General features: G+C 29.1%; 1 protein-coding gene across 4 annotated transcripts in view; it reads right to left on the reverse strand.

Moving 5' to 3' along the window:
• LOC135142818 (protein fem-1 homolog CG6966) overlaps window positions 1-24,767 on the reverse strand; it is a 64,120-nt gene that overhangs the window by 34,076 nt on the left and 5,277 nt on the right. Inside the window, exon 1 of one of the 4 annotated variants that reach the window (XM_064074580.1) lies at window positions 13,245-13,325. The exons of the other annotated variants lie outside the window; for them this stretch is intronic. Within the exon in view, the coding sequence (XP_063930650.1) occupies window positions 13,245-13,289 (45 nt within the window). The 5' untranslated portion in view covers window positions 13,290-13,325. Of the gene's footprint in view, window positions 1-13,244; window positions 13,326-24,767 lie in introns of those variants that run through there. 4 annotated transcript variants of the gene reach the window in all.

The following is a 24,767-nucleotide window of genomic DNA, read 5'->3' on the forward strand; positions in this document are numbered from 1 at the left end:
CTTTGTTTTTTGCAAACATTGTGAAGTATGTTTACAATAACTCTAAATTTTAATCGATCAGATCTGTCAAAGCGGGTTGGTACAACTTAACCTCACTTTTTCGTATATTAAAATTGAAACATTTTAACAACTGTGTCAAATGTCAATTAAACACAACAGTATGAAAATACTGAAAAATCGAAATATCGAAAAAATGAACAATTGAAAAATTAAAACATCAGAATATCGATAAATCGGGAAACTGAAAATTCAAAAAATGTTAAAATCGAAACATCGAAATCTGAAAAGTCGAAAAACTGATCAAAACATCCAAAAAATGGAAAAATTGAAAAGTAAAAAAAAACAAAAACTAAAAAAATTAATAATTCGGAAAATTGAAAATACAAATACGGAAGAATTAAAAAATCCAAAAATCCACGATTCAAAAAAAAAGAAATGAATATGAACAATGGAAAAAAGTAAAGAATTCAGAAATCGAAAAGTCGAAAAAATCGAAAAATAGAAATACTGAACTGAAAAATCGAAAGATCGAGAAATCCAAAAATTCGAACATTAAAAAATGAAAAATGTAAAAACTGAACAATTAAAAAATCTAAAAATGCAAAAATCGAAAAAGTAAAAAATCGAGGAATCGAAAAATCGAAATGTCCAAAAATTGAAAAAATCGAAATAATGAAAAATCCCTGAACTGAATATCAAAAAATTGAAAAATAGAAGGAAAACTGAAGAAACGAAAAATTGAAAAATTCTAAAATTGAAACGTGAAAAAATTGAAAAATCGGGAAATTGGAAAGTCGAAAAATTCGAAAATTTAAAAAGAAAAAATTCGAAAAGTCGAAAAATTGAAATACTGAACTGAAAATTCGAAAGATCGAGAAATCGAAACATCAAAAAAATTTAAAAATCTAAAATTTAAAAACTCGAGAAATGGAAAAATAGTGAAATATCGCAGAACTGAAAAATCGAAAAATCGAGAAATCGAAATATTCAAACATTAAAAAATCTAAAAATGTAAAAATCGAAAAAGGAAAAAATCGAGAAATCGAAAAATCGAAAAGTCGAAAAATTGAAAAATTCCAAAACTGAACATCAAAAAATTGAAAAATTAAAAAGTAAAAAATCGAAAAGTCCAAAAATTGAAATACTGAATTGAAAAATCGAAAGATCGAGAAATTGAAACACCAAAAAATTTAAAAATCTAAAATTTCAAAACTCCAGAAATTGAAAAATCAAAAATCGAAAAACTGAAAAGTCAAAAAATTGAAAAATGGAAGGAAAACTGAAGAAACGAAAAACTGAAAAATTCCAAAACTGGAACATCGAAAAATTGAAAAATCGGGAAATCGAGAAGTGAAAAATCGAAACTTTAAAGTCGAAAAATCGACAAATGGGAAAATAAAAAAATTGCAAAATCGAAAAATTTAAAAACTTGAGAAATTGAAAAATTGAAAAATTAAAAACTCTAAAATGTAAAAATCGAAAGCGTAAAAACGAAAACTCGAGAAATCGAAACACAAAAAAATTGAAAAATTCAAAATTTAAAAACTCGAACAATTGAAAAATTGAAATATCGTATAAATGAAAAATCGAGAAATTGAAACATCAAAAAAACAAAAAAAATTAAAAAATCTAAAAATGTAAAAATCGAAAAAATAAAATATCGAGAAATCGAAACATCGGAAAGTCGAAAAATTGAAAAAATTGAAATATTGAAAAATCACCGAACTGAAATATCGAAAAATTGAAAAATGGAAGGAAAACTGAAGAAACGAAAAATTGAAAGTTTTCAAAACTAAAACATGGAAAAATTGAAAAGCCGAAAAATCGAAAATTTAAAGTCGAAAAATCGAGAAATGTAAAAATAAACTAAAAAATAAAAAAATTCAAAAAACGGAAAATTTAAAAACTCGAGAAATTGAAAAACAGAAATATCGCAGAACAGAAAAATTGAGTAATCGAAACATCAAAAATTGAAAAATCCCGGAACAGAAATATTATAGAAAAATTGAAAAGTGGAGGGAAAACTGAACAGTCGCAAAAAAGAAAAATTGAAAAATTAAAAAATGAAAAATATAAAAATCGGAAAATTAAAAAATTGAAAAAGTAAAAAATCAAGAAATCGAAAAAATACAAAATATTGAAAATTCTCACAGGTGAAATATTGAAAAATGGACGGAAAATTCCAAAACTGAAACATCAAAAAATTGAAAAATCGAAAAATTTGAAAATTTAAAAAAAGTTGAAAAACTGAAAAATCGAAAAATCGAGAAGTCGAGAAGTCGGAAAATCGAAAAAAGTCGAAAAATCGAGAAATGGGAAAATCAAGAAATTGAAAAATCGAGAAATATTGCGGAAGTGCAAGATTGAAAAATCCAGAAATCGAAACATGAAAAACCGAAAAATTCAAAAATTAAAAAATCAAAATGTAAAAATCGAAAAAGTAAAAAATCGAGAATTCGAACCACGAAAAATTTAAAAAATTATAAAACTGAAAAATTGAGACATCGAAAAGTCGAAAAATCGAAAATTTAAAGTCGAAAAATCGAGAAATGGAAAAATAAAAAACTAAACATTAAAAAATTGAAAAAACGAAACAAACTCCAGAAATTGAAAAATAGAAATATTGCAGAACTGGAAAATCGAAAAATCGAGAAATTGAAACATCAAAAATCGAAAAATGGAAGAAAAATTGAAAAATTCCACAACTGAAACATCGAAAATTTGAAAAATCGAGAAATTGGGAAATCGAAAGATTTAAAAATTTAATAAGTTGAAAAACTGAAAAATCAAGAAATCGAGAAGTCGCAAAATCGAGAAATTGAAAAATCCAGAAACCGAAACATGAAAAATCGAAAAATTGAAAAATCTAAAATGTAAAAATCGAAAAAGTAAACAATCGAGAAATCGAAAAATTGAAATATTGAACTGAAAAATCGAAAGATCGAGAAATCAAAACACCAAAAAAAATTAAAAAGTTGAAAAACGGAAAATTGAGACATCGAAGAGTCGAAAAATCGAAAATTTAAAGTCCAAAAATCGAGAACTGCGAAAATAAAAAAAAAAACTAAAAAACCAAAAAACGAGACAAACTCCAGAATTGAAAAATAGAAATATCGCAGAACCGGAAAATCGAAAAATCGAGAAATCGAAACATCAAAAATTGAAAAATGGAAGGAAAATTGAAAAAACGAAAAACTGAAAAATCGAGGAATTGAAAAGTCGAAAAATGGAAGTGGAAAAATCGAAAATTTGAAAGGTTGAAAAACTGAACAATCGAGCAAACGAAAAATTGAATATTTAAAAAGTCGAAAAATAGAGAATTGGGAAAATAAAATTAAAAAATCGAAAAATTAAAAAATTCCAACACTGAAAAATCTAAAAATTGAAAATCGAGATATTGAAAACTTGAAAAATCCAAAAATTGAAAAGCCGAAAATTCGAAAAACTGAGAAATCGTAAAATTGTTATATCTACAGTTCTGGAAAATCTCGATGTCTAAAATAAAAATTCAAAACGGATTCATAAACCACAAGTTCAGGAATCAGGGCTATGTTCCATTTTAACATTTAAATAACATTTATTCGACAAAATTTTAAGATGAGATCATTAGTTCCTAGAGGGGTATGAACGGATAAATTTTGATTAACGATTTACCATGTTTCCGTCAACCTTAAAACGTTTGCAAGATTTTAAAGTGAAATTGTAAACTGTTTTTACACAATTTTGATTTTTTTCCAAAAATCTAAATGTCGAAGGTAAAAACTCAACACGGATTCATAAACCACAAATGGAGGAGAACGTCATTTTATAATATTTAAATAACATTTACTATTGTAAAATTTGGAGAGGACGTATTCCATTGTCTCTGTCCAATAAAAATCCGGACGGGTCATAAAACGTCGAGAAAACATGAAAGTAGCCAGTCGCCTGATGCACTCGATTACAATGCTTCGGTCAGCAAAAACACTAATAAATCTTATTAATAGACCTGTTAGTAGATGTATATTTCTGAATGCTTTTGAGTCTCTAGAAATATATATTTAAAAATAAGGACAATGTTTTTAACCTGACAATCTCAATAAAAACTCAGATTAAGAATGATAGGGATTTATTGATGACGTTTCGAAGGTGGTTTCCTTCTTCTTCAAGTACACATATTAAATCTTTGTGTTAAATGTCAAACTCCAAACACATATTGAATTTTTTTTCCGACACGATTCTTCTATTTAATCTTCATTATTTTTCTTTAGCTGTTTATAGTTTTCAACTACTCCGGCAGTTTTTTAATCTTCTTGCATTCTTCCTAACGGTTCCTACATTACTTTTCACCATTCTTGTTCAGAATTCGCTTTCGTGTAAATTTCAATTACCACCGCTTTCCAACAGCATTCCACAAGTAGTAAACACACCACAAGTACAATTAACGCCAATTTCCCGAAAAAATATAAACCCATTTAATCCAGGGGAACTACACGAATGTCAAGGTCCCCACTACAACCCATTACAATTAAAATCGCCACTAAAAAAACTCATTATTCAAACGATCTAAATTACATAATTCGTTTTGGCTATATTTCACCTGCCGCTTTTTTCTGCGAACCCAAACCCCATTCTCGCCAAAAAAACCGACCAATTACCTCTCCACCAAAAATCCGTGTCACTCATTGCATAATCGCGCTAATTAAAACACCCATAACCGCGATAAAATCTCCATCGTTATCACTCCGCAAATCCATGAGAACCAGTTAAAATCCTGTTTTCGGATTTTCCGCGCGCTGTTTTTGTTTGCGACTCCACCAAATACCTGAATCCTTATTTCATAAGCGCTCTTTTTTGCAAATTCGTAATCGCAACCTTCACCAAATCAGTCAAAACATCACGACATGACGAAGCAAAATCGCAAAGGTCGAAAACAGCGCTGATTTTTCGCCGAACCCGACCCGACCACAATGCGTGGTGCATCTTGTGTAATGGTAGTTTTTCTTTTGGGTTTTAATTGAACAAAGTAACCGCAAAGGTGTGTCCAGCGGTTCGGTTTCGAATTTAAACCGGCGAGCCGTGCCTCGAATAACATTATGTTGCATATTTTATTGTTGGCGATGTTATCGCCCTGGAAACTTCAAGATCAACCGGTGATCTTGAAAATCTCTCTCGGTAAATAATAAATACGGAAATCGAGATTGTGGGATTGGTGCTTGATTGGTGTAGCGTCTGAATGGCCTCTAGACGGACATTTACGCACCGAGGAGGTTCCGGTATGGTAAGTGATTAATTACGGGAGGATTTACTCGAACGTGAGCAGATTATTCCATAAAAGAGCTGAAAGTGAAATGCGACTTCGGCGGCTATTTAAGGCCACCAGACTGTTTAATATTTAAAAAAGAAAGGATAAAGAAATTTGAAATATTAATGAAACACTCCAGGTAAGTAACTGACCTTGCTTACTCGAATAATATAGCGCATTATTCCGCATATTTCACGGTAAGAAAAGTCAAAACAATGATTGATCGGAGAATGTGATCGCAAGAAATAATAATACAACGCACCACAAATTCCTTATTGTTGTTTACTTGCTTGTGCTAGCGCCATTCTCGACGATAATTTTTCCAATGAAAACCGAACGTGCGCAAGGACCCACAATTGCACCAGACCTCTTCTAAATTTGCATAGACGATGTTCCTCATTGAGATACAACACGATTCACGAATTAAAAAAGGTAATTAAGTGCGCACAAACAAGCACGGATTGACAGAATAATGTCTTTCGCAGTTTCGAAAAAGTTAAAGCTTGTGAAATTTCATTAAAGTGCAACTTTAGCAAAAAACCGAAGAGAAAGAGAGAAATTTGACACTTAGAAGCGTAACGCTCGATGAAGTTTGCTAAATGCAAATAATTTATTTTTAATTGTTGCATTTTTGTCTTAATTGTTAAGAATGTGATGTGTAATTAAATGCATCTATGTAAAGGTTATATGGAACGTAGCTTTCATTCAAGAATATATTTTGAGACTGGAATTTCTCTTTGGCCCTGAAGGCGTCTGGAATATATGGGAGAGATTATAAGGAAAGCAAAACAACATTAAAAAATAATCAAGCCTGAATGAACAAATAATTTGTTTTAATAGACCGTGAAGCCGAGATATACGTAAATATAACCCAGATTTTTCTCTTACAAATTTTAAATTAATCTAAGCATATTTTTTGTACGACAGGTTGACTAGTGCTTCAGAAAACGATTTGCGCCCACGCGAAAATGCGCATGAAAAAGGAAATTGTTTACATAAAATAGCCAGGTTTTATGTAAACAATTTTTAATTATTTCAATTTCTCAATTTTTTCATTTGTTCGAATAAACAAATATTTCAACAAAATATAACCCATTTTTCTATTACAAATTTTAAATTAATCTGAGGCATATATTTTTTTGAAACGGTTGACTGAAAAAGAAAATTTTTCAAATAAAACCTGGGTAGTGAGGAAAGTACTCGTTTTCCTCACTAGCGGAGAAAATTACATTTTTCTTCACTGACTGAGGGGCGTTCAACTTCAATTTATTGTGACAACAGAAAAACGATCTTCTGCAAGGTTAGTGGCAAAGAATTTTTGTTTCCTGTTTTCTCCTTTCATAGGTTATAGAACACGAAAATGTAGATTTCCTATTTTCATCAGTTTGACTTTATTAATTTGATAATCTACTGGATGTTACAATTTTAGGATTATTTTGGAATCTTGATGAGCTTTCAAAAGTTTTCCACTTATTATTACTGGTTTTAGAAACAATTCCTATTTTAATTAAAATTTTATTATTGAGTGAGAATTTCGACACTCGTTTCCAAAATTTTGAATTTTTAACATACTTGTTAACACTTCATTAAAAATAATTGTGCAAATAGATAAACAAACGGGCCAAGGTTATGCAGATCGAACTTACCTTGCCTGTGAAGTACAACATCCAGTTTTTTCGAAAACTTATAAAATTAAATTTTGCGGTTCTTCCATCTCAAAATTTTTGCACAGATCAAGAAAAACTGTAATACAAAAATAATTTGTTATCAAAAAGTGGAATTTGAGTTTTTAAAGATTTTTCAACTGTTCAATTTTACGATTTTTCAGATTTTCTGTTTACTTTTGCGATTTCAATAGTGTTAAATTTTTCACTTTTTCGTTTTCTGGGTTCTGTAATTTACGTTTTTTCAATTTTTCGATCTTCCAATCTTTTGATTTGTTCTGATTTCTCGTTTTTTCAATTTTTAAATTTATGATTTTTCAGTTATTCGATTTTTCAATTTATTGTATATAGTCAATGACTGAACAATATTAAGAGTAATCACTGGAATGAAGAGGGGGTGGGTGGGCGGGGCTCTTGCTTGCTTATAAAATATTCTGTTGGAAAAAGTTAAACTTAGCCCCGCCCACCCACCCGTCATTTCATTTTTTTCTTCAGGAATAAGAAATAAATGTAGCAAATAAGTAGTACAATAATCTAGTACTTGCTAAGATAAGATTGATTTTGGTAAAGGACATATTTTCTAAGAAAAAAAAGGGGTGGGTGGGCGGGGCTAAAACTTGCTAAGCTAGGACTGAACAATATTAAGAGTAGTCACTGGAACGAAGAAGGGGTGGGTGGGCGGGGCTACTGCTTACTCATAAAATTAGTAAAACACTAAGTTTAACCCCGCCCACCCCCATTCTCCATTTCACTGTCTTATTTTATTTAGTGTAAAATGGAATTTGAAAAATAACAGTATTGTATTCCTAATTTTACGATTTTTCAATTTTTACTGTTTCGATTTTATAATTTTGAGTTTTCTGAATTTTTCAATTTTACAATTTTACAACCTTTTTAAATTATCTACATTTCTGGAAATATTGAACTGAAAAATCCAAAGTTTAAAAACTCGAGAAATTGAAACATCAAAAAATCGAAAAATTGAAAAATCAAAAAATCTAAAATGTAAAAATCGAAAAAGTAAAGAATCGAGAAATCGGAAAATCGAAAAATTGGAAAAATCGAAATAATGAAAAATCCCGGAACGGAAATATCGAAAAATTGAAAAATCGAGAAAGTTAAAAGCCGAAAAATCGACAATTTAAAGAGTTGAGAAGCTGAAAAATCGAGAAATTCAAAAGTCGAAAAATCGAGAAATGCGAAAATCAATAAATCGAGTAATCGAAATATGAAAAATTGAAAAAAATTAAAAAATCCAAAATGTAAAAATTCAAAAAGTAAAAAATCGAGAAATTGAAAAATCGAAAAGAAGAGAAATTGAAAAAATCAGAATATTGAAAAATCCCGGAACTCAAATATCGAAAAATTGAAAAGTGGAGGAAAAACTGAAGAGTCGAAAAATCGGAAAATAGAAATACTGAACTGAAAAATTGTAAGATCGAGAAATCGGAACACCAAAAAATTGAAAAATCTAAACATTTAAAAACTCGAGAAATTGAAAATTCAAAAAATGAAAAATTGAAGAATCGAAAATTTGAAAAGTTGAAAAACTCGAGACATTGAAAAGTCAAAAATTGAAAAATGGAGGAAAATTGAAAAAACAAAAAATTGAAAAATCGGGAAATTGAAAAGTCGAAAATCGAAGTAGAAAAATCGATAATTTAAAAAATTGAAATAGCGCAGAAGTGAAAAATCGAAAAATCGAGTAATCGAAATACCAAATAATTAAAAAATTGAAAAATCAAAAAATCTAAAATCAAAAAGTCGAAAAATTGAAGTATTGATCTGAAAAATCGAAAGATCGAGAAATCGAAACACGGAAAATTTAAAACGTTGAAAAACTGAAAAATTAAGACATTGAAAAGTCGAAAAATCGAGAAATGGTAAAATAAAAAAACTAAAAAATCAAAAAATTGAAAAAACGAAACATAGACTCCAGAAATTGAAAAATAGAAATATTGCAGAACTGGAAAATCGAAAAATCGAGAAATGGAAACATCAAAAATCGAAAAATGGAAGAAAAATTGAAGAAACTAAAAACTGAAAAATCGAGACATTGGGAAGTCCAAAAATTTTAAAATTGAAAAAGTTGAAAAACTGAAAAATCGAGAAATCGAGAAGTCGCAAAATCGAAAAATTAAAGTCGAAAAATTGAAAAATCCAGAATTCGAAACATGAAAAATCGAGAAATTGGAAAGTCGAAAAATTCGAAAATTTAAAAAGTAAAAAATTGAGAAGTCGAAATACCAAATAATTAAAAAAATGAAAAATCGAAAAAGTAAAAAATCGGGAAATCAAAAAGTTGAAAATTGAAAAATGGAAGACCCGAAAAATTTAAAAATTGGGAGATTGAAAAATCGAGAAATTTAAAAGTCGAAAAATCGAAAATTTTAAAAGTTGAGAAACTGAAAAAATCGAGAAATTCAAAAGTCCAAAAACCGAAAATTTAAAGTTGAAAATACGAGAAATGCGAAAATCAAAATATTGAAAAATTGAAATATCGGAGAGTGAAAATTGAAAAATCCAGTAATCGAAACATCAAAAATCGAAAAATTTAAAAAAATAAAAAATCCGAAAATCAAAAATTCGAGAAATCGAAAAATCGAAAAGAAAAATTGAAAAAATCAAAATATTGAAAAATCTCGGAACTAAAATATCGAAAAATTGGAAAGTGGAGGAAAAACCGAAGAGTCGAAAAATCAGAAAATAGAAATACTAAACTGAAAAATTGAAAGATCGACAAATCGAAACACCAAAGGATTGAAAAATTGAAAAATTAAAAAACCTAAAATGTAAAAATCCAAAAAAGTAAAAAATCGAGAAATCGAAATAGCGAAAAGTCGAAAAATTGAAACACTGAATGGAAAAATCGAAACATCGAGAAATCAAAAATTCTAAAATTTAAAAACTCGAGAAATTGAAAATTCAAAAAAGAAAAATTGAAGAATCGAAAATTTAAAAAGTTGAAAAACTCGAGAAATAGAAAAGTCAAAAATTGAAAAATGGAAGGAAAATTGAAGAAACGAAAAACTGAAAAATCGGGAATTGAAAAGTCGAAAATCGAAGTAGAAAAATCGAAAATTTAAAAAGTTGAAATAGCGCAGATGTGAAAAATCGAAAAATCGAGTAATCGAAATACCAAATAATTGAAAAATTGAAAAATTAAAAAATCTAATAAAAAGTAAAAAATCCGGAAATCGAACAGTCGAAAATTGAAAAATGGAAGAACCGAAAAATTGAAAAATCGAAGTAGAAAAATCAAGTTTAAAAAGTTTGAAAAACTGAAAAATCGAGAAATCCTAAAGTCGAAAAATCGAGAAATGGGAAAATCAAAAAATTGAAAAATCGGGAAATTTAAAAGTCGAAAAATCGAAAATTTTAAAAGTTGAGAAACTGAAAAAATCGAGAAATTCAAAAGTCGAAAAACCGTAAATTTAAAGTCGAAAATACGAGAAATTCGAAAATCAAAAAACTGAAATATTGAAATATCGCAGAAGTGAAAAATTGAAAAATCCAGTAATCGAAACATCAAAAATCGAAAAATTTAAAAAAATTAAAAAATCCAAAAAGTAAAAAATCGAGGAATCGAAAAATCGAAAATAAGAAAAATTGAAAAAATTAAAATATTGAAAAATCCCGGAACTAAAATATCGAAAAATTGAAAAGTGGAGGAAAAATCGAAGAGTCGAAAAATCGGAAAATAGAAATACTGAACTGAAAAATTGAAAGATCGAGAAATCGAAACACCAAACGCTTGAAAAATTGAAAAATTGATAAAATCTAAAATGTAAAAATCCAAAAAAGTAAAAAATCGAAAAATCGAAAAGTCGAAAAATTGAAATACTGAATGGAAAAATCGAAACGTCGAGAAATCGAAACACCAAAAAATCGAAAAATCTAAAATTTAAAAACTCTAGACATTGAAAATTCAAAAAACGAAAAACTGAAGAATTGAAAATTTAAAACGTTGAAAAACTCGAGAAATTGAAAAGTCAAAAATTGAAAAATGGAAGGAAATTGGAGGAACGAAAAACTGAAAACTCGGGAAATTGAAAAGTCGAAAATCGAATTAGAAAAATCGAAAATTTAAAAAGCTGAAATAGCGCAGAAGTGAAAAATCGAAAAATCGAATAATCGAAATACCAAATAACTGAAAAATTGAAAAATTAAAAAATCTAAAATGTAAAAAATTGGGAAATCGAAAAATCGAAAATTGAAAAATGGAAGTAGAAAAATCGAAAATTTAAAAAGTTGAAAAACTGAAAAATCGAGAAATCCAAGTAGAAAAATCGAGGAATGGGAAAATCGAAAAATTGAAAAATGGAAAAATTCGTCTAAAGAGTTTAGACAGTACTTCCCTCGCTTTCTCAGAACCATGTCTCTATCTCTATCATAGTTTTTCATTACAGTTCTGTGACGGGTCATTTCAATAAAATCACTTTCACCCTGGAAGTCACGGCTTAATTTGATCAAAAACAAACTGACTGATTCATTAATTTTTTTGAGTCACCCTGTATAAGCAAATCTAAAAAATATGAATCCAATGATAAATTACAAGTACAGTCTGATCATATTTTGCACGTTTTAGAAAGGATTTATTCGGTAAAAATTGGGATGACGTAATCAAATTCTTGGGGTTGATAACAGATATATTTTGATTAAAAAGTTACCATGCTTACAATAACTTCAAAACGTCTACAATCTTTAAAAGTATTAAGTTTTGCAAAATTATAAAACAACATTTTGCAATTTAATTATCCGAATCTGCCAAACTAAATGCTTTGAAATCTTGCAGATGTTTTAAATTTATAGTAACCATAATAAATTTTTGATCAAAATATATTTGCTTATCCCCTCCAAAAAACTGATGACGTCATCTCAAAATTTTGCGGATAAATCCTTTCTAAAATGTGCAAAACATAATCAGTATATACTTGTGATTTATCACTGCATTCGTATTTTTTAAATTTTCTTATACAAGGTGTCTCAGAAAAATTAATGACTGAGTTGTTAAAAAATAAATATCCAATCAGATTTAACTCGTTACTATGAACATTAGCATTTTAACATCTTTTAAATTTAACAAGTTTAATAGGGGAAAATCAGTCTTATCTGAGCAAGTACTAGCCCCGCCCACCCGCCCCTGTTTTCTCAGAGGATGTGTCATTTGCCAAAATAAGACTTGTCGTAGCAAGTACTACCCTCTGAGAAAATAAAAGGCGAGTAGGCGGGCCTAGTACTTGGTAACATAAGTGTTGAAAACTCGTATGTTGGACGAATTTTCTTTTCAGTTCAAAATTTTGCGCTGTCAATTTTTTTAATTTGTCTGGATTAGTGTGGATTTTTTGGGTTATAAATTTTAATCATATTTTGCACATTTTAGATACGCAATATGTCATCAATTTTTTGGAAGGGATAAACATATAAATTTTGACCAACGTTTATTATTTTTCAAAAATCCGGATGTCTAGGGTTAAAAATCAAGACGGATTCATAAACCACAAGTGTAGGAGTACGTAATTAAAAAAAATTCTAAAATTCATACAAAATTTTACAATGGACATTGGCGAGCTATTGTTTCGCACCCTAGGGTTCATGAAACGTCGGAAAAACATTAAAGTAGCCACTTGTCGGATGAATCCTATTGCAATATTTTCTTAGCTTATGATCGGGAAGTAAAAACGATAAACTTTTTGATTTTTCATATTAAATATTTATAACAATATTTCTATTATACGTGATTTTAATGAGATCAAGTTTTTAATAGACAATTTAAATTTTAAGATTACTTTTTATTGTTATTATTTTATTTTAATTACATCATTAATATCATTTTTTGACATTTACTCTTTCCGAGACCTTGTAGATTTTGTAACAGGTTTATGTATTTTCGATTTCAAGATTACGTGTAGCTTATCTAAAATCTATAAAAATAATTTACCTGCTGTTAGACTTTTAGTATCGATCTTATCTTGTTTATGATTTCTAGTTACTGTAATTTTGTAGGTTTTCAAATATTTCATTTTTATACGTACTTATCAATATTTACTCTCTCCATAATATCGTTACAGGTTTGTATACATTTTGAATTTTTTTTTTTATTAATTTTTCCAATTCACAACGATACAATCACGACTAAACTAAAACCGGTAATGTATACCCACTGGAGTAAGGCAAGGTTGTCCGGCACGTCCACCGTTATTTCAGTTATATCGTAGTGATTTAATCAGCGCACACTAAATCCAACCGCAACAATACAAGCACAATTGTAAAACGTTAACTGAAAAACTTCTTACCTTACAGGCTGAAATTTGTGACCTACCGCAAGGCTCTCTGTCCATCAACTAGCAACCGAAAGTGTCACCAAAAATAAACCGTCTGGACACTCACACAAACGAATTATGCTGCATTGTTATAAAAGTAGGTTCATTGCTAGACAATTGATTTAAAAAAAAAAAATACAATCAAGTGTCGAAAAACCCTCTCATTGCAAATTGAAAACACAATGTACGCTTAGCATTTAAAATTAATTTTGAGCAATCCACATTCATTAAACAGCGATAATTGCGACGTCTATTTTTCAAATTAATTCTAATGAATTCGTAATATCATTCAGACCGACGGCGATGTCTTCACGTTCTCTTTATGCCTTACATAACCACTTTCACTTAATCCGGTGTTACCGCAGTGACTTGAAACAATAACCAACGGATCAATTTGAACCGTTATTAGAATTTTGAAAAAGCTGCCTTACGTAAGTCCACCGTGCGGCTCAGTGCAAGCCCCCTTTCAAACTAGATAACCCACCACTCGACACGCGAAGACAAAAATCAGTTCAATGTCTTTAAGCAACACCGTTTCAGGGTCCACCAAGTGCACAGTTTGCACAATTCTGTAATTCACGCTAGATTCGAACCGATTTGAAGAGTGAGCGTGAAAGTTGTTTGACTTTAGACCGAGTTCTCAATAAATGCGGCAAAAAATCTTTCCCGAGCGGTTAGTCAGAGCAGAAAAGCGCTTTTCCGGCCGGGATCGTGCAATCGGGTCGGTCATACCACGGGTACAAAGTACAACCAGAACGCTAATTGCAGTTAATGGTAATTATTTGTTTATAGTTCGTATAAATAGACGCACTTGCGACATAAAGTTGTCATTTCTTCGGTCTTCCATCGATCTGTACCGGCTAAAAATACGCGGAACTCCCCGGGAGTCATATGGACGCTGCGGCACAAAAGACGCGCGCTGGGGCGCTTTCACTTTTGCGTGTACATTGTCTGAAGATGACGCGACGAAACGCATTCTTCGCTATTTTTACGACGGGTAAGTGGCGGTAAACCTCGTTTATAATTTGTGCATTCGCGCGGAAAGTTTCGCCAAAATCTGCGTATAAGAATCAACAAACTAACCTGAGGTGTTATAATTAGGTCGTAATCGGTTCCTGCGGTTGCCACGTTTTTTTTCATAGAAAAATAAAGTACACAGAAAAGGCACGATCGGTATGCTGGGTATCCAATTCCTTTAATTACGTCTGCGGTTAATTATGTAAATGATTGATAAAATTTAGCAATGCGCTTGCACAAATTACAGTACCGAAAGTGCTATTTCATCCAGGAACTCGGACCAGTTCAAATGTACTGTTACTGCAAACGTATAATTAGCGACTTGTTTATGAACGATGGTTCGAGGTCTCCGAAACAACTTCCCTAAATTGAAATATTCTTTTCTTTGAGAAAATGTCGATGGAAGGTTTCTTCTGACGTCAGAGGATTGCAAGATTCGCTTTGGGCTCGAGAGAAAATAGCGATCGGTGATCGGTTGGCAGCATTTTGGTCATTAGAGGGAGTTCCGACAGGGGCGTATTGGCGGTTTTTAAAACCGCAAAAGTGGAGCTACCGTGGGTTTAGTGATCCTGCAGTGCATTAAAATAAATGTTTACACATTTCCGGAGAAATACAGTGATGTCGGACTGTGCGTTTAATAAAAAGTTACTTGTTTTTGTTTGCCTTCCTTCTTTTGGAAGGAATAGGTAGACATATTTCATCAGTTCAGTACAAAATATAGTACTAATATGAAGAATTACCTGCCTAATAAGATCACCAACGCACGAAATCGGCAGACTGACGTTTTCGTGTTCTACAAACTGTGAAACATCAAGAAATTATATAAATTAAAAAAAAACGATAAATAAAACAAATTTATGTGAAAATACTAATAAAAATGTTTATGAAATATTAAATTAACAAAAGAAAGCTCGAACATGATACGAGTATGTTATATAACTTTCGTTGTATTATTAATATTGGTTTCATATTGCATATTTTCGAGTGATGTACTCGGCCTAATGACTTCTCTCACACATAACAATTCAACAAGATAACGATTCTCATTCGTAGTTCCTTAGGTCAATTATAAATACTGACCTCGCACTGAGTACGTCTCAAAGCTGAAAATAAGTTAAATTTTGAAAAAAGATTATATGTAATTTAAAAATATTGGTCTGGCTTTACCGAAGGTATAAATCATACAAGAAAAATCTACAAACGTTAAGTGACCGGATTCTTTTAAATTACTTCAAAAACCAGACACATGGGGTCCTCAAGATTCTTTCAAACTACTTCGAAAATAAAAGAAAACGGGTCCCTAAGATTCCTTCGGAGTACTTAAACAACCAGACACAAGGGGTTCCCGAGATTCTTTTAAACTACTTTAAAAACACAAACAAAAGGGGTCACCGAGATCCTTCAAACTACTTAAAAAAAAAGGAGTCCCCGAGATTCTCTCAAACTAATTAAAAAAACACACAAGAGGTCCCCGAGATTCTTTCAAATTACTTCAAAAACCAGACAAGGGATCCCAAGATTCTTTCAAACTACTTCAAAAACAAAACAAAAGGGGTCTCCAAGATTCTCTCAAACTACTTCAAAAACAAAACACGAGATCCACGAGATTCTTTCAAACCACTTCAAAAACATGTGAAGCGATGCTCAAGATTCTTTCAAATTACTTCAAAAACCAGACAAAGGATCCCCAAGATTCTTTCAAACTACTTCAAAAACAAAACACAAGGGGTCCCCGAGATCCTTCAAACTATGTACTTTAAAAAAAATTGCTTGAAGGTTATTTCCACAGAACTTCTCTCGCCCTTGCAGGAAATCATAAAAAAATTGCGATTTTTATTTTCTAATAACTACCCATTTCTCAATTTTTAACTTTCTTGTGTTTTTTTAGGTTTTCGATTTGCAGTTTTTCGAGTTTAGTTTCAAATTATTAGTTTTTCAATTTTCCAACTTTTGAATTTTTCAGATTTTAGATTTTGCAATTTTTCGTTCGGTTTTCTGTTTTCTTTATTTTTGAATTACATATTCGGTTATCAATGTTTCGATTTTATAATTTTTTGTTTCTTCAATTTTTCGTTTCTTCAATATTGCGCTTTAAGGTTTTTAACTTTTTCATATTTTTTTGTTTCTTCAATTTTTAAATTTTGCAATTTATCTGTTTAAAATCTATCGCGTTTTCAATTTTTCATTTATTGAAATTTTCGATTTGCAATTTTTCGTTTCGAGTGTTGATTTTCTTTATTTTTACAATTTTTCATTTAAAATTTTTTTAGTTTTCGATATTTCAATTTTTCGAGTTTTTAGGTTTAATTAAATTTATTAGTTTTTCAATTTTCAAACTTTTGAATTTCTCGAATTTTAGATTTTGCAATTTTTCGTTCGGTTTTGTTTTCTTTATTTTTGAATTACATATTCGGTTCTCAATGTTTCGATTTTATAATTTTTTGTTTTTTCAATTTTTCGTTTCTTCAATATTGCGCTTAGTTTTTAATTTTTTCATATTTTTTTTGTTTCTTCAATTTTTAAATTTTGCAATTTATCGATTTAAAATTATCGCGTTTTCAATTTTTCATTTATTGAAATTTTTGATTTGCAATTTTTCATTTTAAATTTTTTTAGTTTTCGATTTTTTATGTTTCGCTTTTTTTGATTGTGAAATTTTTCGATCTAAAATTTCTTGAGTTTTCAATTTGCAATTTTTCGTTTCGGTTTTTATTGTTTTTAACTTTTTATTTTTTCAATGTTTCATTTCTTCAATTTTTCGATTTGCGATTTTTCAATTTTTCATTTTTTTTGTTTCTTAACTTTTGCAATTTTTCCATTTAAAATTTCTCGAGTATTAAATTTTTAATTTTTCGATTTTCGATTAGCAATTTTTCGTCTCGGTTTTTAAATTTCTTCATTTTTAGAATTTTTTGGCTTTTCAATGTTCCGATTTTACAATTTTTTGGTTTTTCAATTTAATTTCTTCAATTTTAGATATGCAACTCTTTGAGTTTTCGTTTTAAATTTTTTCAGATTTTGATTTTTCATATTTTCGATTTATCATTTTTTCATGTCTTCGAATTTTCGACTTGCAACTTTTCGTTTGGGTTTTTATTTTCTTAATTGTTTCAATTTTTCGGTTTTTAATGTTTCGCTTTTTTTTTATTTTGCAATGTGGCGGCACAATAACGCGTTGGTAAGCTGCCTCGTCAGGTTTTGTTTCTTCAATTTTTAAATTTTGCAATTTTTCGATTTAAAATCTAACGAATTTTCAATTTTTAATTTTTCATTTTAAATTTTTTCAGTTTTCGATTTATCAATTTTTCGTGTTTTCACATCTTCAATTTGCAATTTTTCGTTTCGGTTTTTATTGTTTTTAATTTTCAATATTTCGGTTTTTAATGTTTCGCTTTTGTTTTTCTTTATTTTAATTTTTTCAATGTTTCATTTCTCCAATTTTTCGATTTGCGATTCTTCAAATTTTATTTTTTTTTGTTTCTTCAATTTTTTTATTTTGCAATTTTTCCATTTAAAATTTCTCGAGTTCTGAATTTTTAATTTTTCAATTTTTCGATTAGCAATTTTTCGTCTCGAATTTTTATTCTCTTTATTTTTACAAATTTTTGACTTTTCAATGTTCCGATCTTCCGATTTTATTATTTTTTGGCTTTTCAATTTCTTCAATTTTGGATATGCAACTCTTTGAGTTTTCATTTTAAATTTTTTCAGTTTTTGATTTTTCAATTTTTCGATTTATCAATTTTTCATGTCTTAAATTTTCGACTCGCAATTTTTCGTTTCAATTTTTATTTTCTTAATTTTTTTCAATTTTTCGGTTTTTGATGTTCCGCTTTTATTGATTTTGCAATTTTTCGATTAAAAATTTTGCGAGTTTTCAATTTGCAATTTTTCATTTCGGCTTTTTATTTTCTTTATTTCTTCAATTTTTCGGTTTTTAATGTTTTGATTTTGTTTTTTTATTTCAATTTCTTCAATTTTAGATATGCAACTCTTTGAGTTTTCATTTTAAATTTTTTCAGTTTTTAATTTTTCAATTTTTCGATTTATCCATTTTTCATGTCTTCAAATTTTCTACTTGCAATTTTTCGTTTCGGTTTTTATTTTCTTTATTTTTTCAATTTTTCGGTTTTTAATGTTCGGCTTTTTTTGATTTTGCAATTTTTCGATTTAAAATTTCGCGACTTTTCAATTTGCAATTTTTCCTTTCGGTTTTTATTGTTTTTATTTTTTCAATTTTTCGGTTTTTAATGTTTCGATTTTGTTTTGTTTCTAATTTGATTTTAATTTTTTCAATGTTCATTTCTTCAAATTTTTCCATTGGCGATTTTTCAATTTTTTTCATTTTGTTTCTTCAATTTTACAATTTTTCCATTTAAAATTTCTAGTTTTCAATTCTTAATTTTTCACAATTTTTTGATTAGCAATTTTTTTATTTATTTATTTTTTGAATTCCAATTTCTTCAATTTCAGATACGCAACATTTTGATATTTCATTTTAAATTTTTCAGTTTTTGATTTTTTAATTTTTCATTTATTCAAATTTTCGATTTGGTTTTTATTTTCTTTATCTTTTCAATTTTTCGATTGGTTAAGTTTCGCTTTTTTGATTTTGTAGTTTTTTGATTAAAATTTCGCGAGTTTTCAATTTGCAATTTTTCCTTTCGGTTTTCATTGTTTTGTTTTTTCAATTTTTCGGTTTTTAATGTTTCGATTTTATGTTTTGTTTCTAATTTTATTTTAATTTTTTCAATGTTCATTTTTTCAATTTTTTCGATTGGCGATTTTTCAATTTTTCATTTTGTTTGTTTCTTCAATTTTGCAATTTTTCCATTTAAAATTTCTCGAGTTTTCAATTCATAATTTTTCAATTTTTCTATTAGCAATTTTTCGTCTCGGTTTTTTATTCTTTATTTTTTTTGTTTTTTCAATTCCAATTTCTTCAATTTTAGATATGCAACTCTGAGTTTTCATTTTATATTTTTTCAGTTTTTGATTTTCAATTTTTCATGTCTTCGAATTTTCGACTTGTAATTTTTCGTTTCGGTTTTTATTTTCTTAATTCTTTAAATTTTTCGGTTTTTAATTTTTCGATTTTTTCAATGTTTCATTTCTTCAATTTTTCGATTTGCGATTTTTCAATTTTTCATTTTTTTGTTTCTTCTAGTTTTTAATTTTGCAATTTTTCCACTTAAAATTTCCCGAGTGTTCAGTTTTTAATTTTTCGATTTGCAATTTTCCGTTTAGATTTTTTATTTTCTTCATTTGTACAATTTTTTGACTTTTCAATATTCAAATTTTTTAATTTCAATTTCTTCGATTTTTCGATTTGCAATTTAAAAATTGTTCACTTTTATTGTATCTTCAATTTTTTGATTTTGCAATTTTTCCATTTAAAATTTCTGGAGTTTTGAATTTTTAAATTTTTAATTCTTCGATTAGCAACTTTTCGTCTCGGCTTTTTATTCTCTTTATTTTTACAATTTTTTGACTTTTCAACGTTCCGATTTCATAATTTTTTGGTTTTTCAATTTCAATTTCTTCAGTTTTTCGTATCTTCCATTATTCGATTTGCAATTTTTAAATTTGTCATTTTTATTTGTTTCTTTAATTTTAGATATCCATCTCTTTGAGTTTTCATTTTAAATTTTTTCAGTTTTTGATTTATCAATTTTTCACGTCTTCAAATTTTCGACCTGCAATTTTTCGTTTCGGTTTTTATTTTCTTTATTTTTTCAATTTTTCGGTTTTTAATGTTCGGCTTTTTTGATTTTGCAATTTTTCGATTTAAAATTTCGCGAGTTTCCAATTTGCAATTTTTCCTTTCGGTTTTTAATGTTTCGATTTTATGTTTTGTTTCTAATTTTATTTTAATTTTTTCAATGTTCATTTCTTCAATTTTTTCCATTGGCGATTTTTCATTTTTTTTCATTTTGTTTCTTCAATTTTACAATTTTTCTATTTAAAATTTCTGCAGTCTTCAATTCTTAATTTTTCACATTTTTTTGATTAGCAATTTTTCGTCTCGTTTTTTTTCTCTTAATTTTTTTTTGAATTCCAATTTTTTGAATTTTAGATACGCAACTTTTTGAGTTTTTATTTTAAATTTTTTTCAGAGTCTGATTTTGCAGTTTTTCATGTCTTTAAATTTTCGACTTGCAATTTTTCGGTTTTATTTTCTTTTCTTTCAATTTTTCGATTTTTTGTTTCGCTTTTTTTGATTTTGCAATTTTTTGATTTAAAATTTCTCGAGCTTCAATCTGCAATTTTTGGTTTCGGTTTTTATTGTTTTTATTTTTTCAATTTTTCGGTTTTTAATGTTTCGATTTTATGTTTTGTTTCTAATTTTATTTTACTTTTTTCAATGTTCATTTCTTCAAATTTTTCGATTGGCGATTTTTCAATTTTTCATTTTGTTTGTTTCTTCAATTTTGCAATTTTTCCATTTAAAATTTCTCGAGTTTTCAATTCATAATTTTTCAATTTTTCGATTAGCAATTTTTCGTCTCGGTTTTTTATTCTTTTTTTTTTGGTTTTTCAATTCCAATTTCTTCAATTTTAGATATGCAACTCTGAGTTTTCATTTTATATTTTTCGAATTTTTCCAATTTTCGACTCGCAATTTTTCGTTTCGGTTTTTATTTTCTTAATTCTTTAAATTTTTCGGTTTTTAATTTTTCGATTTTTTCAATGTTTCATTTCTTCAATTTTTAGATTTGCGATTTTTCAATAATTCATTTTTTTGTTTCTTCTAGTTTTTGATTTTGCAATTTTTCCCCTTAAAATTTCCCGAGTTTTCAACTTTTAATTTTTCGATTTGCAATTTTCCGTTTAGGTTTTTTATTTTCTTCATTTTTACAATTTTTTGGCTTTTCAATGTTCAAATTTTTTAATTTCAATTTCTTCGATTTTTCGATTTGCAATTTAAAAATTGTTCATTTTTATTTGTTTCTTCAATTTTATGATATGCAACTCTTCGAGTTTTCGTTTTTAAATTTTCCAGTTTTTCAATTTTCCAATTTTTGTATATTTCAATTTTTAGTTTTTCAATATTTCACGTCTTCAAACTTTCAAAATAAACTACTAAAAACCCCAAAATTATTCAAAAAATAAAAAAACACTAGGAGTCTCCACAATTTTTCTGATGCTTTAAGAAGACACGACGAATTCTCAAGACTTTTTTCTAATTTTTTTAAAAATAAAACTAAAGGAAACACAAGATTCTTCCACATTCCAAAAAAACGTCAAAATATCAAAAATTAATTGTTTCAGAATAATTTATATTTCTGTCACCGAATTTTGTTCCACTGTATTTTAACCATTCTCATCTCTAAAAGTGATCATTTTTCGTCCAACAATACTCAATTTACATAACAATACAGTTGCTAGCGTCGTTCAAAAGGATTCATTCACTCGAAACCTTGTCATTTAGCCTGATAACGTTCCGTGTTGCTGTGTTTAGAGAATTTTAATATTTCCTCATTTAAAGTACAATCCAGGAATAAATAAATATAAAATCAGTGTCATCAGGTATATCTGATTGTCTAGATTTTCGCCTTTGCCATAGAGTTGGTTGCTAGAACAACCTTAAGTAATCTCTTAATTTGAAAATTTTGTTTAAAAATATATTACAAAACCTACAAACGAAAACCAAAGACTAAACTTCAACCTGCTTATTTTTCTTCGTTGCGGCCTCCATAAACTTCCACTTATTTACACAAAAAACTACGGCCCTGACTGCCGCTGAAATCAAACGACTTACTAAGATATAAAATTAATTATATTTATAGACTCCACAAATACTCCGACCCAATTTCCCTCTAATAAGAAAAATAAAAACTCATTTGCCAAAACACTAAAATGATTAGCGAAAGTTTTTTTAGTTCCCATCGGAATTGATATAACCCAAATATCATAAATAAAAAAAGATACAATCAACACCGATATGCGAAGCAGCGCGATCCTGTTATTGATCACACTTAACACAAATCAAGTACTTATCAAGATAAAAAAAACGAGGTTTCCATCGCACTACATAATCCGTCTGTTTATGCAGGAATACAAAAAATCGTCAGAGATATGCCGTCATATTAATCTCGGTTCCCGACAAAAAACAAAATGGGTTTCCTCAGGCCACGATTTTGACATTTCCGACCTTGAGGCTCACGTCATCGGTAAATCACTGCAATCGGTGATTTTTGTAAATACAAACTCACTGTGGGAGTGCTAAATTCGTCTCGAAAACAATACACCTTGGGAGAAAATTCCTGATAGAAGCCCCAACTTTTCTCATAATTCGGGAAGTCGGAATTAAACCTGTGACTCACGAGGCATTTGAAGTTTGGCATGCGTCCAGTCCGCACTGTGCACTTTCTTTGTAGCAGCTGTAGAGCCTCAAAATGTTTGCAAAAGCAATCAGGAAGAAAGACCCTTCTGTAAAATTTCGCACTCTTGAGTCACCAAACTCAACGTCCTCGAGCAAAAGCACAATCATCGTCCTCTGGTCTTTGTGCAAGGTGCATTCAACACTCAGGTCGTAAAACTAAACAAGGCCTAAGTATGTTTACGCATTATCGAAATTTCTTCAAACTAAAATAAATTTCACTCTTGCCTACTTGAAATCAGTTTTCGGGTTATTCTAAAATTACCACATCCGACTGGATGAAAAACTGCGCGTTGGCTTCATTTTCGAGCTGTTCTTTATTTGGTACGAGACTCCCTCAGCCCGATTTGTTTTCTTAGTGGCAATTTCTTATAATTTGGTCGCCTCGTTAGAACAAATGAACTCGCAACTAGGTACGAAATCGGTTAAAAATACACTCGTTTTAATTACAAAGTAAAATCCAGTGTTATCTTGTTTTTCTTCTTCTTAATCGGTTGATTTTGATATTGGCGACGATTCCGAGAATATTCCGTACATGTAGAATTTAATTTACATAATTTCGAAATTTGCTGCGCTGGAGAGTATTTCGGTTGACCTTGAACCGTACCCAACGTAACCCATTTGGGTAAAAAATAAAAAACGTTTCTTTGAACTGATTGTGTTGCAACTGAGTTATCTTAACTTGTTTGTGCCTCTCCTAGTTTTAGAAACCTGTAGAAATATCAGACGCGATATTATGCAAAAGATCTGGAAATTACGTGATTGGCATGAAAGTAGACTTCCTTAAGACTGTTTTTAGTAGCGCTTTGGGCACTGGGATTTTGCTCGAAAACAAACAACGTTATCGAGGCGATTAGAACAAATTCCCAGGTTTGTTTTTACAAACAGGCTATCGTTTAGAGACAAGTGATTTCAGATGACGTCATGGACTTTCAAGAGGGGATAAACACATTAATACTTTGAGATTCTGGGTAACATTAAACAATCACTGGCGCAACCTTTACATGAGGTTTAGATGAGGTCATGAAGTTTTTCAATAACTCAATATTGGTGTCATCGAGTTTCAAAAAAATCCGTACATTTTTAAAACCATTTTTACACGTGATCGAAAAACGTCGTCTAGTAGGCCATGAAATTTATTTTTAAAATAGCGATGTTGGCAATACAGTTATTTGCTAGTTTATTGGATTGACAATTGAGCGTAACCGTCAAACTGAACAACGCGTTTGTGTTGCCAGAATAATTTTCTTAATATTATCAGAAAACATAGAGAAGCGTCATAGTTTAAATTAAAAATGTTGGCAACAGGAACAAAATTAACTAGAAAAAATGTCATAATATTTTTTACGACGCGTTTTACTTTCGACAAATTGACACACCAGAATATTACAAACTGCTTACTGTTTCCGTCACTTTAATTCAGGTCACACGATTTACAGTTCGTCGTCTGAGAACTTGTTTGATCTACAGACCAGAGCGCACTCAGGCCAATGTCGACTCTAAGCGTTCGGAAACGATTTGATTTATAAGCCACGATCCGTGATCTGATACACATCCTAACCGGTTTCGATCATAATTTCTTGCTGTTATGTTTCAACTTTCGAATTCTCAGTTTTTCGAAATTTTAGTTTGGGGACTTTTCAGTTTACTCCTATTTATTATTCAATTTTTGGATTTTACAATTTTTAAATATTTCGATTTTTCAATTTTTGACTTTTATAAACTCTATATTTGTCGATTTTTCAATTAATTGATTTTTCAGGTTTTTGGTTTTCAATTTTTCAATTTTTTCAGGTTTTTTCAACTTCACTTTTTTGATTTTTCGATTTCTGAATTTTTCGATTCTTTGGATTCTCAGTTTTTTGATATTTCAGTTTGTCGATATTTCAGTTTTGGGATTTTTCAATATTTCTGTTCTTCGACTTTTCCATTTTTGACTTCTGGATTTTTCGACGTGTCGACTTTTTACTTTTTGGATTTTTAAATTTTAGATTTCTCAATTTTTTGGTATTTTAGTTTTTCAATATTTAAATTTTAGATTTTTCGATTTTGTCGATTTTTCATTACGGGTCTTCCATATTTCAATTTTTCGACTT

This window comes from Zophobas morio, unplaced genomic scaffold, assembly GCF_036711695.1.
Source record: "Zophobas morio isolate AGI-343-1 ecotype UQ-CSIRO unplaced genomic scaffold, CSIRO_AGI_Zmor_V1 ptg000054l, whole genome shotgun sequence".
Lineage (NCBI taxonomy): Eukaryota > Metazoa > Arthropoda > Insecta > Coleoptera > Tenebrionidae > Zophobas > Zophobas morio.